Source organism: Babylonia areolata, chromosome 31 (genome assembly GCF_041734735.1).
Source record: "Babylonia areolata isolate BAREFJ2019XMU chromosome 31, ASM4173473v1, whole genome shotgun sequence".
NCBI classification, from domain to species: Eukaryota; Metazoa; Mollusca; class Gastropoda; order Neogastropoda; family Buccinidae; genus Babylonia; species Babylonia areolata.
In genome coordinates, this window is record NC_134906.1 from 29,061,901 (window position 1) to 29,076,366 (window position 14,466).

Genomic DNA, 14,466 nt, shown 5'->3' on the forward strand with positions numbered 1-14,466 from the left:
ACAAACACCTCCACCCTCTCCCCAAACACCTCCCCCCTCTCCCCTCCCCAAACACCTCCACCCGCTCCCCAACATCTCCACCCTATCCCAAAATACCCCCGCCCTCTCCCAAACACCTCCACCCTCTCCTGAAACACCTTCCCCATCTCCCCTGAACACCTCCACCCTCTCCCCAACACCTCCACCCTCAGTGGAAAAATACAGGGGGATTTCCCTTTTGATATCTCAACCAATCAGCAGAACTGCCCTACCGCCAAGTAAAAGCAAATGTCAAAACCGGGGGGGGGGGGGGGGGGGGTTGTGCAGGAAGGGGGGCTGGGGGGGGGGGGGGGGAAAAGGGGAAGGATGGAAAGAGGGGTCGCTAACTTCACCCCGCCCCCTCCCTCCCTGCACCTGTGTTCTGCTCCGTCATTTTGTTGTGTGTGTGTGTGTGTGTGTGTGTGTGATTTAACAGGTACAGAAATACAAATAAGCCAAATAAGACAACAAACTAACCAGTCAACTGGTAAAAATGACAATTTTACAAGTATGTATGTGCGTACAAGTATATGTGTGCCTATTTTTCTTCAGTTTAACGTCTATTCACTCTTGTTTGCATGATCGTGGGTTGTTTACGTTCAAACTAGCAGTGACTTTGACTGTCCTTTCAAGGTGAAGTGGCAATACATTATACACCTGTGTGTGTGAGAGTGAGTAAGTGAGTCTGTGTGATTGTGTGTGTGTGTGTGTGTGTGTTCGTGACAGTGTGTGTGTTGTGTATGTGTGTGTGGCTGTGTGTGGCTATACGCATGTGTATGTGTGTGTGAGTTTGTGTGTGTTTGTCCATACAACACAACATTCACACTCAACACTCACTTTTTTTTTTTTACTTTGTGTTTGTTTTTTCTTTTTTTACTTCAGTATATTTATATAGATTTCTTTATTTTCAACTCATCAATTCCAAGCATAACACCAATCCACAAACAAAAGAGCAACAACAAAAATAAGAGGAAAAAAAAAAGCACAAAATGCCAAACATCCCAAACGGCTGTCGGCAAGCTGCCATAAATAACACAAGTATCAACAGATTACCGACACAGTAAAAATCAACATCAACATCACCATAACCATCATTAACACAAACATCAACACACAATCAATAAACATGAACATCCACACCACCACGTAACATCATTTAACACCAACATCAACACAAATTATTGACACAATCAAAAATAAACATCAACATCAACATCACGTCCACAACAGGTGTTCATATGAAACGGAATGCATGAACCTCAATTAAAAATAAAACAATAAAAGTAATGAAAAGTGAACCAATGTCTGGCATGGAGACAGAAACATCTCCTCCTGACACAAGCATGCCATATTTACAAATAATAACAGGAAGAATGATGACCTGCTTCTTTGTGCATTCTGGTTTGTTGCGCGTTCATTGCTCTGAAAGCGCCGTTTCCCTGTGCAGACGAGTGATGCAGTGTGTGATGTTTTTGACACAAAACCTTCCAGTAACTAACACGCATTCTGAGCATGACTAAAATGAGTATTGGTTTGTTTGGTTTCTTCTTGTGTGCACAAATATTTCTTTAGTTACTCAGGTGATGGTTAAAAGTCCTTTTGCATTTCACAGCCATCGGGGCAATAAACTCACACTGCAGGATCGGTATATGACGGCGGGGGCCCAGTCCTCTCTTTGCCCTGTACCAGTCTTCCCAAACCGAAGTGAGGAACCCAATTCACACCTGGGTGGAGGGAGGAACATTGCAGTACAACGCCTTTCCCAAGGACACAACACCATGGTGAAACAGGCTGAACTGGTGAACACCGAATCTCAAGTTCACTGCCTGACCAATTCTGCCATCGTGCCCCCCAGGATTAACGGTTTATTCTTGCTCCTCTCCATCCCCTTACCCCCCTCCCTCTTTTTTTTTCTCATTTATATCATCCTCTGCACAACAGTAGTTTTCTCAGTGAACGATGAGGTGCACAATGACTGCTATGATTATTATGCATCGAGTCAGATCCTTTCATCCACGTGAGAAAGATGAATGAATTAAGAAGCTCTCAAAGCTCTTCTGTACCAATGTAGTGACTGATGGTTTCTATACCATGACAAAAAGTTTATCAATACATTAAACAAAGATAAAAACCAATAACATAAACAGAGGAAATCTTTTTGGCAATTAAATCTATTTACTCCCATTAATGTCTGCACTAAATTTGTTGGCATATTTAAAATCAAACAATCCAAGTGGTAAAAAACGAAAAAACGAACAAACACTCAAACAAAAACAGCCAGATAATTCCAGATCATCTTATGTAATGCAGGACAAGATGGCCAAATTCATAAACTGCATCACTCTCGTGACAGTACAAGCCAACGCTTACACAATCTTTAAAAAAAAACAATAACACTGCTTCAAAAGACAAGTAAACATCAAGTCCTTGACACACCAAATCCTAAAAAAAATAAAATAAAATGTACACCTAAAACACACATTTCTCAGGCACCCTGGACCCCCAGATCTGACCCAAAACAAGAACTACACACATACAGTGAAGCGTTCAACTCCTCACTCTGACCAGATCAGTTCTGAACACTGCCGGACCGGAACTAACCGACGTTTCCACTCTCACTGCACGCGCCTTCTAAAATGCATCAACTGACACATGTGAACAAATGTGGAGACTTAACCGAGAGGTACGCCCACCAAAAAACAAAAAATCAAACAACTGTACAAGACTTAAGACATACAAGAAGCGAGGGAAGGGATGGGCACTACAGATCACAAAGGAACGCCTGAGGCATGCTCGCCAAATGTGCAGACCTCCACAAATGAAAAAACAAAGGTGAAGCAATTGTGTATCTTTTGTTGCTTACACCCCAGCCAACCACACTGAGCTATGTCTTGACTACAAAAACACCTGCAATCACTGGTCCCATAGAACATGGAAAAAACGCATAAAAAAAAACAGGCACAAGTACAGTCACTTAATGCACATGAACTCAGGAAATGCCTCTATACATTTATGTAGATCAACAGGCATACAAACATCCCCAAAAAATGCCAACAGGCACCTCAAACATCCTGGTGACAAAAAAAGCAAAACAAACCCAAACAACTACAACAAAATGAAAACATTCAAAACATTCCAGAAAAAAACTGGTGAACAACCCAGCAAGGCAAAAAAAGAAAGTAAGGAAGGAAGGAAGAGATGACAGTAAAAAGGAAAAGGAAAAGAAAAGGGAAAACACAGAACCACAGTGCGCGATCAGAAAGAGGAACTTTCCAGCACACAGTGTGCAGAAAATGGGGAATCCCTTTACTTCTTCAGACAAAACAGAGAAATCTGCAGGTTTACAGACAAAACAGAAAACTTCAGTTACAGACAAAGCCAAAAAAATCTTCAGTTTTACAGATATAAACAGAGAAATCTTCAGTTATACAGACATAAACTGAAAACTTCAGTTAAATGAAGAAAGCTAGTTAAGCAGACATAAATAGAGAAATCATCAGGTATACAGACATAAACAGAGAAATCTTCAGTTGTACAGACGTAAACTTAACTGAAGAAAGCTAGTTATGCAGACATAAACAGAGAAATTCCCAGTTATACAGACATAAACTTAAATGAAAAAAGCTAGTTATGCAGACATAAACAGAGAAATCTCCAGTTATACAGACATAAACTTAAATGAAGAAAGCTAGTTAAGCAGACATAAACAGAGAAACTTCCAGTTATACAGACATAAACTTAAATGAAGAAAGCTAGTTAAGCAGACAAAAACAGAGAAATCTCCAGTTATACAGACATGAAATTATACGAAGAAAGCTAGTTAAGCAGACATAAACAGAGGAAAGCACAGTCTCTGGAACCTAAAAGAAGGAAAGCAGACCAAGCAAAAGAAGAAAAATTCCACAGACCTGAAATTTGCCAAATTTGCCTGCAAGGAATACATACAAAATTTGCATGCCAAGAATACGTTCCAACGTTTACGTGCCAAGAATCCATGCAAAAACAAAACGCAAAGAAAAAAAAGAGCCATCCACGCATAGACACGAATGTCACCCACCATTCTGACTGAAACCACGGCGACAGTACAGTGCAAAGCAAGCACCCTGTGTCAGAAGAAGAAGAAGAAGATAATTTTGAAAGCAGTCGTGTTGGTGTGGCAGAAGGGGTGTGAAGCAAAGACGAAGCATCCAACTTGGGGGTGGGCAATACTTTGAAGCTCAGGCAGCAACAGGGTGCTTGCAACAACCTGGTCAAGGATCTTGGTTTTGACGAAGGTCTCTTCAAGACATACATGCATAAAACAAGGGAGCACTGTGCTCAAATCCTGGACCTTGAAGAGAGGGGTCTCATCAAACACTGCCTCAGCTGAGAAGGGATCTGCCCAAAGATTGGCAAATTTTGCAAGTGAAGTCATCAAAAGTTTTGCTCTGTCACATGACAGATACGTTTTACAGCGAAGTTTGCATCTTTTTTTTTTTTTTTGGGTGTATAGAATGTCGCCTAAACTTTCACAAGTTCAAAGGAAGGCAGTACAAGCTGAGAAGGAATCTGCCCAAAGATTGGCAAACTTTGCAAGTGAAGTCATCAAAAGCTTTGCTCTGTCACATGACAGATACGTTTCACAGCGAAGTTTGCATCTTTTTTTTTTTTCTTTTTTTTTTTCGGGTGCACAGAATGTCGCCTAAACTTTCACAAGTTCACAGGAAGGCAGTACATTTGTTTATTCCAACACAGAACCCCTTCCCCACACCAACTGCTTTTACAGCAAAACAACAGTTACACCTCTGCCAGGGGCATGTCCACCTCTGTACAAGCGGACCAGCTATACATGTTTACAAAGGGGCAGAAGAACCCCACACCATGCCTAAACCCAACAAGCCTCACAACGCTTGGGTTCTTGTTGCTTATCGTCCAGCCGACCACACAGGGCCGTATCAGGACTGTCCAACCATACAAATGCTCAACCACGTTAACACAAAACTGTCACAGCTTCAAAAAGACCACAAAGACAAACCCACAAAACACATTCCTGACACAGTATCCCAACTATTTAGCTCCTTATGGCAAAAAAGACTAGGCCATGCTGAGGACGCCAGCCAGTCCGCTCAATTAATCACCCCCAGATTACAAAATATTGTAAACAGGAAAAAACAATGCTTCAAAGCCAAACAAAAAATACATAAAAAAGGCCATAATAGTGGCAAATAACACTGCTGAAAAGGCAGCTAGTACCCACCCCAGTGTTTACATCTCACTACCTGATCGCCACAGCAAAACAGCACAGATAGTACATCATAAAATGCAGAAAAGAGAAAAAAAAAAAGTGTCAAGGCTTGCTTGAAAAAAGAAAGAGGAATGGACTGGAAAGGCAGAAAAAGGAGACAACAGTGAAGAAAGAAAAAAGGCAGAAACCAAGAGAGTGACAGAAAAGAGGAAATTTCTAGCGCAGAATTTCCAGAAGGCAGGGATGCTATTTATACAGAAAGACCCCCGGCATCCCCACAGGGGGCTCACAACACTTAGCCCCCATCCCCAGAGAAACACCCAGAACAAAATACTGATCAAAACATCAATGACCATTACTGTGTTCCGCAACCTACTTCATGTGGCAACTGCCAGCGTTCATCACAACAGGGAGCGCTTCACACATCAACTGTAACTTCCAACTTTGCAGCAACAAACAAAATGATGCATAGACAGTTTGGGTGTATGTACATTATACCACTGTTCCCAGTTCCACAAACATTTCTGACTATCTGTTGGTTGGTTGTCATTGGAGCATTGACAATACAGCACACACACACACACACACACACACACACACACACACACACACACACTGAGTAGTGATACACACACACAGTTCCAAGACAGTGAAAATATTGCCACTCCCTACACCAAATTCAAACAAACAGGGACAATATCCTGATCACAAGAAAACAACTCCAATCATTCCATAGAGCAACAGAACGTATGTATTACTGATTATTCCCAAACAACTCCTGACATTCTGTTCAGAAATAAAATGTATATATTACCGATTAGTCACAAACAATAAACATTCACACAGTAGCATTAGCTGCCTTGGTTTTGCAGACTGAAATAATGGAGGTGCCTTTTTTTGTGTGTCTTTTTTGTTGTTGTGGTTGTCTTTCTTCCTTTTCCTCACAACAGATTCATCGTCAGCATTGTACAGCACTGACATGAAAACAGATGATGATATGGTATGTGACAACTTGTCACACGAACAGATCATTTACCAAACAAATTATGCTGAAGCGATGTGACTAGCTATCTGACGATTCCATCAACTGATAAGGCTGTTCTCTCATAATATGTATCTCCTGGCATCAACCAGGCGGAGAGATACAGACACCTGCAGTGTTGGTCGGGAGTAGCACTCCCTAAGACGCATCCTTGAAGTGGATGACCCACAACTATGTGGTCCCAGTCTCCCCATTCAAGCCCACAGCACACTCAGCTCCAGGTAGGAGCCAGCTGCTGGCCCAAAACTCCACCTCTGTTGGGGCTCAAACCTGCGTTCTCCCCGTCACCAGTCTGAGACGCTAACCACTTCACCACAGCGGCTGTTTACGGACAGACATTCATGGTGAGGATGTGAAACTTGTCCCGCCTACCCATGATTCTGTTCCATCATACACATGTGAATAGTTTTATGCAGTCCTCATAAAAACCTAGACCACTGTGAAATTCTAAAGCACCATCGATCAGCTGACTTCCATAGCAAAACTGTGAGACTCAGCACACCCAAGGCTTGCATGACCAAACAAAAACTTCCACAACCATGATGTTTCTCCACCCGCCCCATGGACTCCCTGACACATAAACCATGCGAAAAATAATCATAATCATAAAAACACGACACATTCAAATTCTACTCTCAGAACTGACTCCTCCAATAATGATGTAATACTTAAATCAACCAGCCGCTGTGGCAAAGTGGTTAGCATTGCACTGGGAGGAAGAGGGTTCGATTCCCAGTGAAGTGGGTTTTTTCCTACCCAGAGTTAAGTGTGCTATGGGCTTAAATGACAAGACTGGAACCACACAGTCAAGGGTCATTCACTTCATGGATGCCTCTTTGGGTGTATCTCTCGGGCCTGCTCAACGCCAGGGTATCATCATGAAAGAAAACGTAGATTACAGCCTTGTTGTTTGGTGCCAAACCTAAATCGGACCTCCACAGCAACATCGTCATCCTCCTCATTCATCATCAACAAAAAAGTCCCAGAATCTGTGGTCTTTCATGCCCTGGTCAACTCGTGACCTCAGTTTCAGTCCTCTTCCACTTCTGTGCTTGGGGTGAGTCTTGTCAAGGTCTTCGGCGTCGGCAGATTCATGGGGGACTGTCGTTGGAGGGACATGGTGGTGGTCTCCACTCTGGGGAAAAGGGGGCCGGGGGGTACGCTCCCTCATTCTAGCTCCATGACTAAGACATTATTGTCGTCAGTAAGGGGGCTCAGTAGATGGTGTCCTAAGTATGTTAAATCAGGATAGGCACTACTGAAGTGACTCTGCAGGATTGCAAGGTCTCCTCTGGTGTGTGGCCTCCTGATAAACTGACATCAATAATCCCTGTGAACTGCTGATACTGGGACTGTGACAGATGAACCTCGGTGTGGCTGCATATGGGGGATTCGAAATGACCAGCATGGAAGTAATGCCACTGAAATGGTGCAGATGATGGGACAGCAAATAAATAAAAGTGTTAAAAAAAATCTCCCATCTATAATTATTCTGTAAACACTTTACGGAGTCATTTGAGTGTATGATATAATGCTGTAAAACATGACATATTTGAAAATATGACAATATGTAACTTGTTTCCAACAATGACGATAATATCTCATGTCTGGTGTGATGATTCAACACATAATGTATGGTACATATGGAGTTTGAATAGTTCTCTGTTGATCAATGTGATTTGCAAGATGGAAGTTGAGCTGTCCACTTCAGAACAGACCCACCTGACACAAAACATCACGCATGGGGGCATGCCCCCTAAATTACTAACAACGATCATTACTGTGGATTTCACTGTTTTGACTCATGACACGGGCAGTGGTAGTAAGTGTAGGAATGGGAAAAAGATCCAGACACATTTCACACAAAAACACAGACATCATAATCACACTTACACACCTGAAATGTGCACACACTCACACAACCAGCCACAAATCACACATACTGATGTGCTGATGTTAGAAGCCCATCACATCCCAAGATGACACAGTCTGTGTTGTCATCAAGGAGAGCGAGCACAGATGGCTCTGCAGCCTCAGACTGGAAGCACACAGACACCTGCAGGTGTCACCACAGAAGCACACAGACACCTGCAGGTGTCACCACAGAAGCACACAGACACCTACAGGTGTCACCACAGAAGCACACAGACACCTGCAGGTGTCACCACAGGAGCACACAGACACCTGCAGGTGTCACCACAGAAGCACACAGACACCTACAGGTGTCACCACAGAAGCACACAGACACCTACAGGTGTCACCACAGAAGCACACAGACACCTGCAGGTGTCACCACAGGACACAGACACCTACAGAGTCACCACAGGACACAGACACCTACAGTGTCACCACAGAAGCACACAGACACCTACAGGTGTCACCACAGGACACAGACACCTACAGAGTCACCACAGAAGTACACAGACACCTACAGAGTCACCACAGGACACAGACACCTACAGTGTCACCACAGAAGCACACAGACACCTACAGGTGTCACCACAGGACACAGACACCTACAGTGTCACCACAGAAGTACACAGACACCTGCAGGTGTCACCACAGAAGCACACAGACACCTGCAGGTGTCACCACAGAAGCACACAGACACCTGCAGGTGTCACCACAGGACACAGACACCTACAGAGTCACCACAGAAGCACACAGACACCTACAGAGTCACCACAGGACACAGACACCTACAGAGTCACCACAGGACACAGACACCTACAGTGTCACCACAGAAGCACACAGACACCTGCAGGTGTCACCACAGGACACAGACACCTACAGTGTCACCACAGAAGCACACAGACACCTACAGGTGTCACCACAGAAGCACACAGACACCTACAGAGTCACCACAGGACACAGACACCTACAGAGTCACCACAGAAGTACACAGACACCTGCAGGTGTCACCACAGAAGCACACAGACACCTACAGGTGTCACCACAGAAGTACACAGACACCTACAGGTGTCACCACAGGACACAGACACCTACAGAGTCACCACAGAAGTACACAGACACCTACAGATGTCACCACAGGACACAGACACCTACAGAGTCACCACAGGACACAGACACCTACAGTGTCACCACAGAAGCACACAGACACCTACAGTGTCACCACAGAAGCACACAGACACCTACAGAGTCACCACAGGACACAGACACCTACAGAGTCACCACAGGACACAGACACCTACAGTGTCACCACAGAAGCACACAGACACCTACAGAGTCACCACAGAAGTACACAGACACCTACAGGTGTCACCACAGGACACAGACACCTACAGAGTCACCACAGAAGTACACAGACACCTGCAGGTGTCACCACATAAGCACACAGACACCTACAGTGTCACCACAGAAGCACACAGACACCTACAGGTGTCACCACAGGACACAGACACCTACAGAGTCACCACAGGACACAGACACCTACAGTCACCACAGAACTACACAGACACCTGCAGGTGTCACCACAGAAGTACACAGATACCTACAGTGTCACCACAGGACACAGACACCTACAGTCACCACAGAAGCACACAGACACCTACAGGTGTCACCACAGAAGCACACAGACACCTACAGTCACCACGGAAGCACACAGACACCTGCAGGTGTCACCACAGAAGTACACAGACACCTACAGTCACCACAGAAGCACACAGACACCTACAGGTGTCACCACAGAAGCACACAGACACCTACAGTCACCACGGAAGCACACAGACACCTGCAGGTGTCACCACAGAAGCGGACACTGCTCTGTGACGTCTGTTTCTTGCAGCAGCGAGACGTTGTCACCGGTCCTCTTCAGAGGCAACTGTTGCTGTGGAAACCAGAGAACTCCATGCTGGTCTGTTTGCTGTGTGAATGGATGCTGCTGTGTTTGAGGCAACTCTTCACAGTGTCTTCATTCTTCGGTTTGGGCTTTGCCTGTCTGCTTGTGTCACCCTTCCCCAAGTCGCCGTAATATCAGCTGTCTGGGTATGAGACTGATGTGTGCTCACTAGAAAACGTTCTCTCTCTCTCTCTCTCTCTCTATCTCCTCTCTCTTTCATATGCATAAAAAAAATGCAAAGTGAAATAAATTTCTATGCCATAAATAAAGAACAGCAAACTAACCACAAAACGTCCAGACTTAACACCAACACTATACACAGTTGATAAAAATAAACACCACAGAAAAGCATGGGAAAAAAAACACACACAAATAAGACGGCATCGTAAGAATACCAACTGTTATCAATCCAAACAAAACCTGAGACAATCTCATCAAGTTCATCAACTACAAATGACAATAACCTGTCAACATATCTCCACTGATTTTTGCCAATAATAGTGTTAAGTTTAACATACAAATAGTGAGTCATTATAAAAATAGATAAATGTTTGAAATATCTTTTAAACCCATGAAAAAAAAACCCCAAAAAACCCCCACCCCTGTGTCCTAATGACCTCCATCAACTGTGTGGAAGTCGCTGGGGCGCTGCACAGACCAACTGTACAGCAGCTTCCTCCCGTCATACTCACACCACCAACACCAACAGCTGACATGTCTGCCTCACACACAGTCTGTCTTTGCAAAATGCATAACCCTCCACCCAAACTGTTGAAGTGGTGGACTTAGAAGAAAAAAAACAAGTACATCTCGGTAAAAACAAAAACAAAAAACACACAAAAAACCCCCACATCTTCTTCATCTTTCCCCCGAATTATTGTGTGTTCAGATATGGGCAGACCCTTGCTGAGTGATGTCACATTAATCAAGTTCGACCTGTCTACCCTGCTTTCTTTGCATTTTTCTTTGCATCTCCCCTGCTTCTTTCTTTGCTCCCTCTGTCAACCCACAGCACATACATATGTAACACACAACAGCTTTTTTTCAGTGTGTGTGTGCAAAATCTCCTCTTCCTCCTCCTCCTCCCTCCCCCCTCACCTTACCCCCCCCCCCCCCTTCCCCCGACCCCTCAACCTCCTCCTCCTTTTCTCTGACCTGGAGTGGTGGCCCAGTGGTGACATGTCCACCCAGGGAGGTAATCTGAGCACCCGGGGTCGGATCCCACACTCAGCAGTACTTTCTCCCCCTCCACCAGACCCTGAGTCATGGTCTGGGCGCTAGTCATTCGGAGGAGACGATAAACAGAGGCCCCGTGTGCAGCGCGCACTTAGCACACGTAAAAGAACCCACAGCAGCAAAAGAGTTGTCCCTGGCAACATGATGTGGAAAAATCCACATGATGTGGAAAACAAACACATGTGCCGACAGAGAGAAAGAGAACAGAAAGGTGGCGCCGCGCCGTAGCCACGCCCTCTCCCTAAGGAAAGCAGCCAGAATTTCACACAGAGAAATCTGTTGCGACAAAGTGTAACACAGCACAATACGGTACACTACAACACGGTACTACTTATTGTTCCTCCGCCTGCCTTTCTGTGTCTTTGCCTGTCTGGATGGGGGTCCGAAAGGGGAGGAATCCTTTACAGCCCCTCTCCGACTACTGCTGCCGCTGCTGCTGCTGCTGTTGCTGTCGTTGGCAGTCTCACTCTGCTTCCCATCAGGGTAAGCGGCCGAGGGGGGAGGAGCAGGGGGAGGGGTGGAGGGGGAACCAGATGTTGTGTGGTTGACGTACTGGGAGCTGAACGATTCCTCATGGTGGTGGTGGTGGTGGTATGGTGGTGGTTGATGGTGTGGTTGTTGTTGTTGCGGGAAGGCTGACTTGCGGACGTGAATGAGCTGTGTGGTGAGGATCTCACAGTCGATCTGCATCATGCCCACGCTGCCCTCTGGTGGCTGCATGGTGTCTGCAAAAGCAAAGGGAACGGAGACCATTGAAGAGCTTTTGGTCACTGACTATTTGGGGTGGGTGGGTTTTTTTTTTGTTTTTTGTTTTGTTTTTTGTTTTTTCAGGGTTCATTTTTCTGGGTTCATACAAGTTTTTAATTAATTCCAAAATCTACTAAACTTTTTAGAAAAACCTTTAAAACACCAAAGGCCAAAAACTTGAAACTTTCACTTTGGGATATATGTTAATATAAAGGCAGGCTTATAAATATATGATTATTCAACTGAGCCTTTTATACCTGAGATGTATATGTAAAAAAAAAAAAAAAAAAAAAAAAAAGAAGAAACACTTGATCATATAATCTGTTGTTTTTATCTAATTTACTTCATTTTGATAATCTTTATAATCATCATCATCATCATCATTATTATTATCATTACTTACATCATCATCATTAGTAGTAGTAGTAGCATTCTTATTATTATTTCATCATCATCATCATCTTTTATTTTTTCTTTTCTTTTTTTTAAATTGGGATGTTATGCAGTTTGGATCACTGGACAAAGAATTTCCTGTGAAAGATTTTGCTGTGTTAAAAATACTTGCTCATGAACTTGTGTTTTTCAGTGAACAATGAAACTTTTGTGGTATCAGTTCTGTGGATAAAATGCCGGGTTTCGGGGGGTGTTCGTGTGGGGTTGTTTGTGTGTGTGTGTGTGTGTGTTTTTGTGTGTGTGTGTTTTGTTTTGTTTTTTTATCTTTTTTTTAATGTCTCTTTATGGTGAGGCACCATGTGCAATAGTGTCTGCCAGAGAGAACACAGCGTCTCTACACCCTGCATCCTGCAAAAGGAGCCAGCAGACTGACCGTTGAGCGTCTCGCTGACCACAGGCATGACCAGAGACATGCGTGGCCGGGCCGTCTTGTTGTGGGCCGTCGCCGGCACCAGGAAGTAATCCTGAAACACACAGCACGCAACGTCCTAACATCCCTCCCTTCCACACACCCCTTCCTCCCTCCCTCACACATTCAGTAGGTGTGTGTCTGTATGAGGTGTGTGGAGGGGGTGGAGGGGGGGGGGAGGGCATCTTGTTGTGGGCTGTTGCCGGCACCAGGAAGTAATCCTGAAACATACAGCACGCAACGTCCTAACATCCCTCCCTTCCACACACCCCTTCCTCCCTCCCTCACACACACAGTAGGTGTGTGTCGGTATGAGGTGTGTGTGGGGGGTGGAGGAGGGGGGTGGGCATCTTGTAGGCTGTCGCTGGCACCAAGAAAAAATCCTGAAACATACAGCATGCAACGTCCTAACACCCCTCCCTCCCTCACACACAGTCAGCAGGTGTGTGCCTGTGTGGGGTGTGTGTGGGGGGGTGGGGCGGTGATGTCTTGCTGTGACCCGTCCCCAGCACCAGGAAATAATCGTGAAACATACAGCACCCAACATCCTGACACCACTCCCTCCCTCACACACAGTCAGTAGGTGTGTGCCTGTGTGGGGTGTGTGGGGGAGGGGGAGGGGGGGGGGGAGGGGGAGGGCCGGTGATGTCTTGCTGTGACCCGTCCCCAGCACCAGGAAATAATCGTGAAACATACAGCACCCAACATCCTGACACCCCTCCCTCCCTCACATGCAGTCAGTAGGTGTGTGCCTGTGTGGGGTGTGTGTGTGGGGGGGGGGGGGAGCGGTGATGTCTTCCTGTGACCCGTCCCCAGCACCAGAAAATAATCGTGAAACATACAGCACCCAATGTCCTAACACCCTTCCCTCCCTCCCTCCCTCACACACAGTCAGTAGGTGTGTGCCTGTGTGGGGTGTGGGTGTGTGTGGGATGGGGGTGGGCGTCCTGCTGTGACCTGTCCCCGGCACCAGGAAGAACTTCTGGAGTTGTGGCTCAGTGACAGCGCATCCACCCAGGAGGCGCGAGAATCCTGAGCTCATGGGTTCAAATCCCAAAGTCCCGCTTTCAGCAGTATTTTCTACCTCTCCTCCACAAAACAATGAGTAGTAGTCTGAATGCTGGTCTTTCAGAGGAGACTAAAAAGCAATTTCCCGCACGTAGCATGCACTTTGCTCATGTAAAAGAACCCATGTACCACATGCATCATCACCTGTGTGTGTGTGTGTGTCCACGCATGTGTGCATTCATGTGTGGATGTGTGTACTTGCATTAGTGTGTGTGTGTGTGTGTGCGCGCGCGTTGACACGCAACAGGATGTGCTAGCACGTGCGTGTGGGTGGATGTGCATGTATGTGCATGTGTGGGAAAGAGAACTGAGTTCAAATAGAGAGAGCGAGAGAGAGAGGGGCGTGGTGAGAGAGTTAAACTGAAACAGCCTGACAAAGACAAGATACAGAGACAGAGACAAATAAACAA

At 45.4% G+C, this 14,466-nt stretch overlaps 2 protein-coding genes across 3 annotated transcripts in view; one reads left to right on the plus strand and one right to left on the minus strand.

The window, feature by feature from the left end:
• Positions 1-868: 868 nt before the first annotated feature.
• Positions 869-10,275, plus strand: LOC143276077 (uncharacterized). The gene is made up of 3 exons (XM_076580463.1): positions 869-9,016; positions 9,109-9,325; positions 10,090-10,275. The coding sequence occupies exons 1-3, from the start codon at positions 8,304-8,306 to the stop codon at positions 10,273-10,275; spliced, it is 1,116 nt and encodes a 371-aa protein (XP_076436578.1). The 5' UTR covers positions 869-8,303.
• LOC143276303 (uncharacterized) overlaps positions 9,332-14,466 on the minus strand; it is a 40,029-nt gene continuing 34,894 nt past the window's right edge. The window contains exons 13-15 of one of the 2 annotated variants that reach the window (XR_013053542.1): positions 12,953-13,043; positions 10,036-12,104; positions 9,332-9,945 (exon numbers count right to left, since the gene is read on the minus strand). Coding sequence is in view for 1 of the 2 variants with exons in the window: in XM_076580809.1 (XP_076436924.1) it covers positions 11,707-12,104; positions 12,953-13,043 (489 nt within the window). In the remaining variant the exon portion in view is untranslated. The other variant, XM_076580809.1, reaches the window with a different exon arrangement.

Coding starts and splice junctions, on each gene's coding strand:
- LOC143276077 (XM_076580463.1), top strand. CDS start 8,304: ATGGCTCTGCAGCCTCAGACTGGAAGCACACAGACACCTGCAGGTGTC. Junction 9,017..9,108: donor ACAGGACACAGACACCTACA/GTGTCACCACAG, acceptor AGACACCTACAG/GTGTCACCACAGAAGCACAC. Junction 9,326..10,089: donor GTACACAGACACCTACAGAT/GTCACCACAGGA, acceptor TGTTTCTTGCAG/CAGCGAGACGTTGTCACCGG.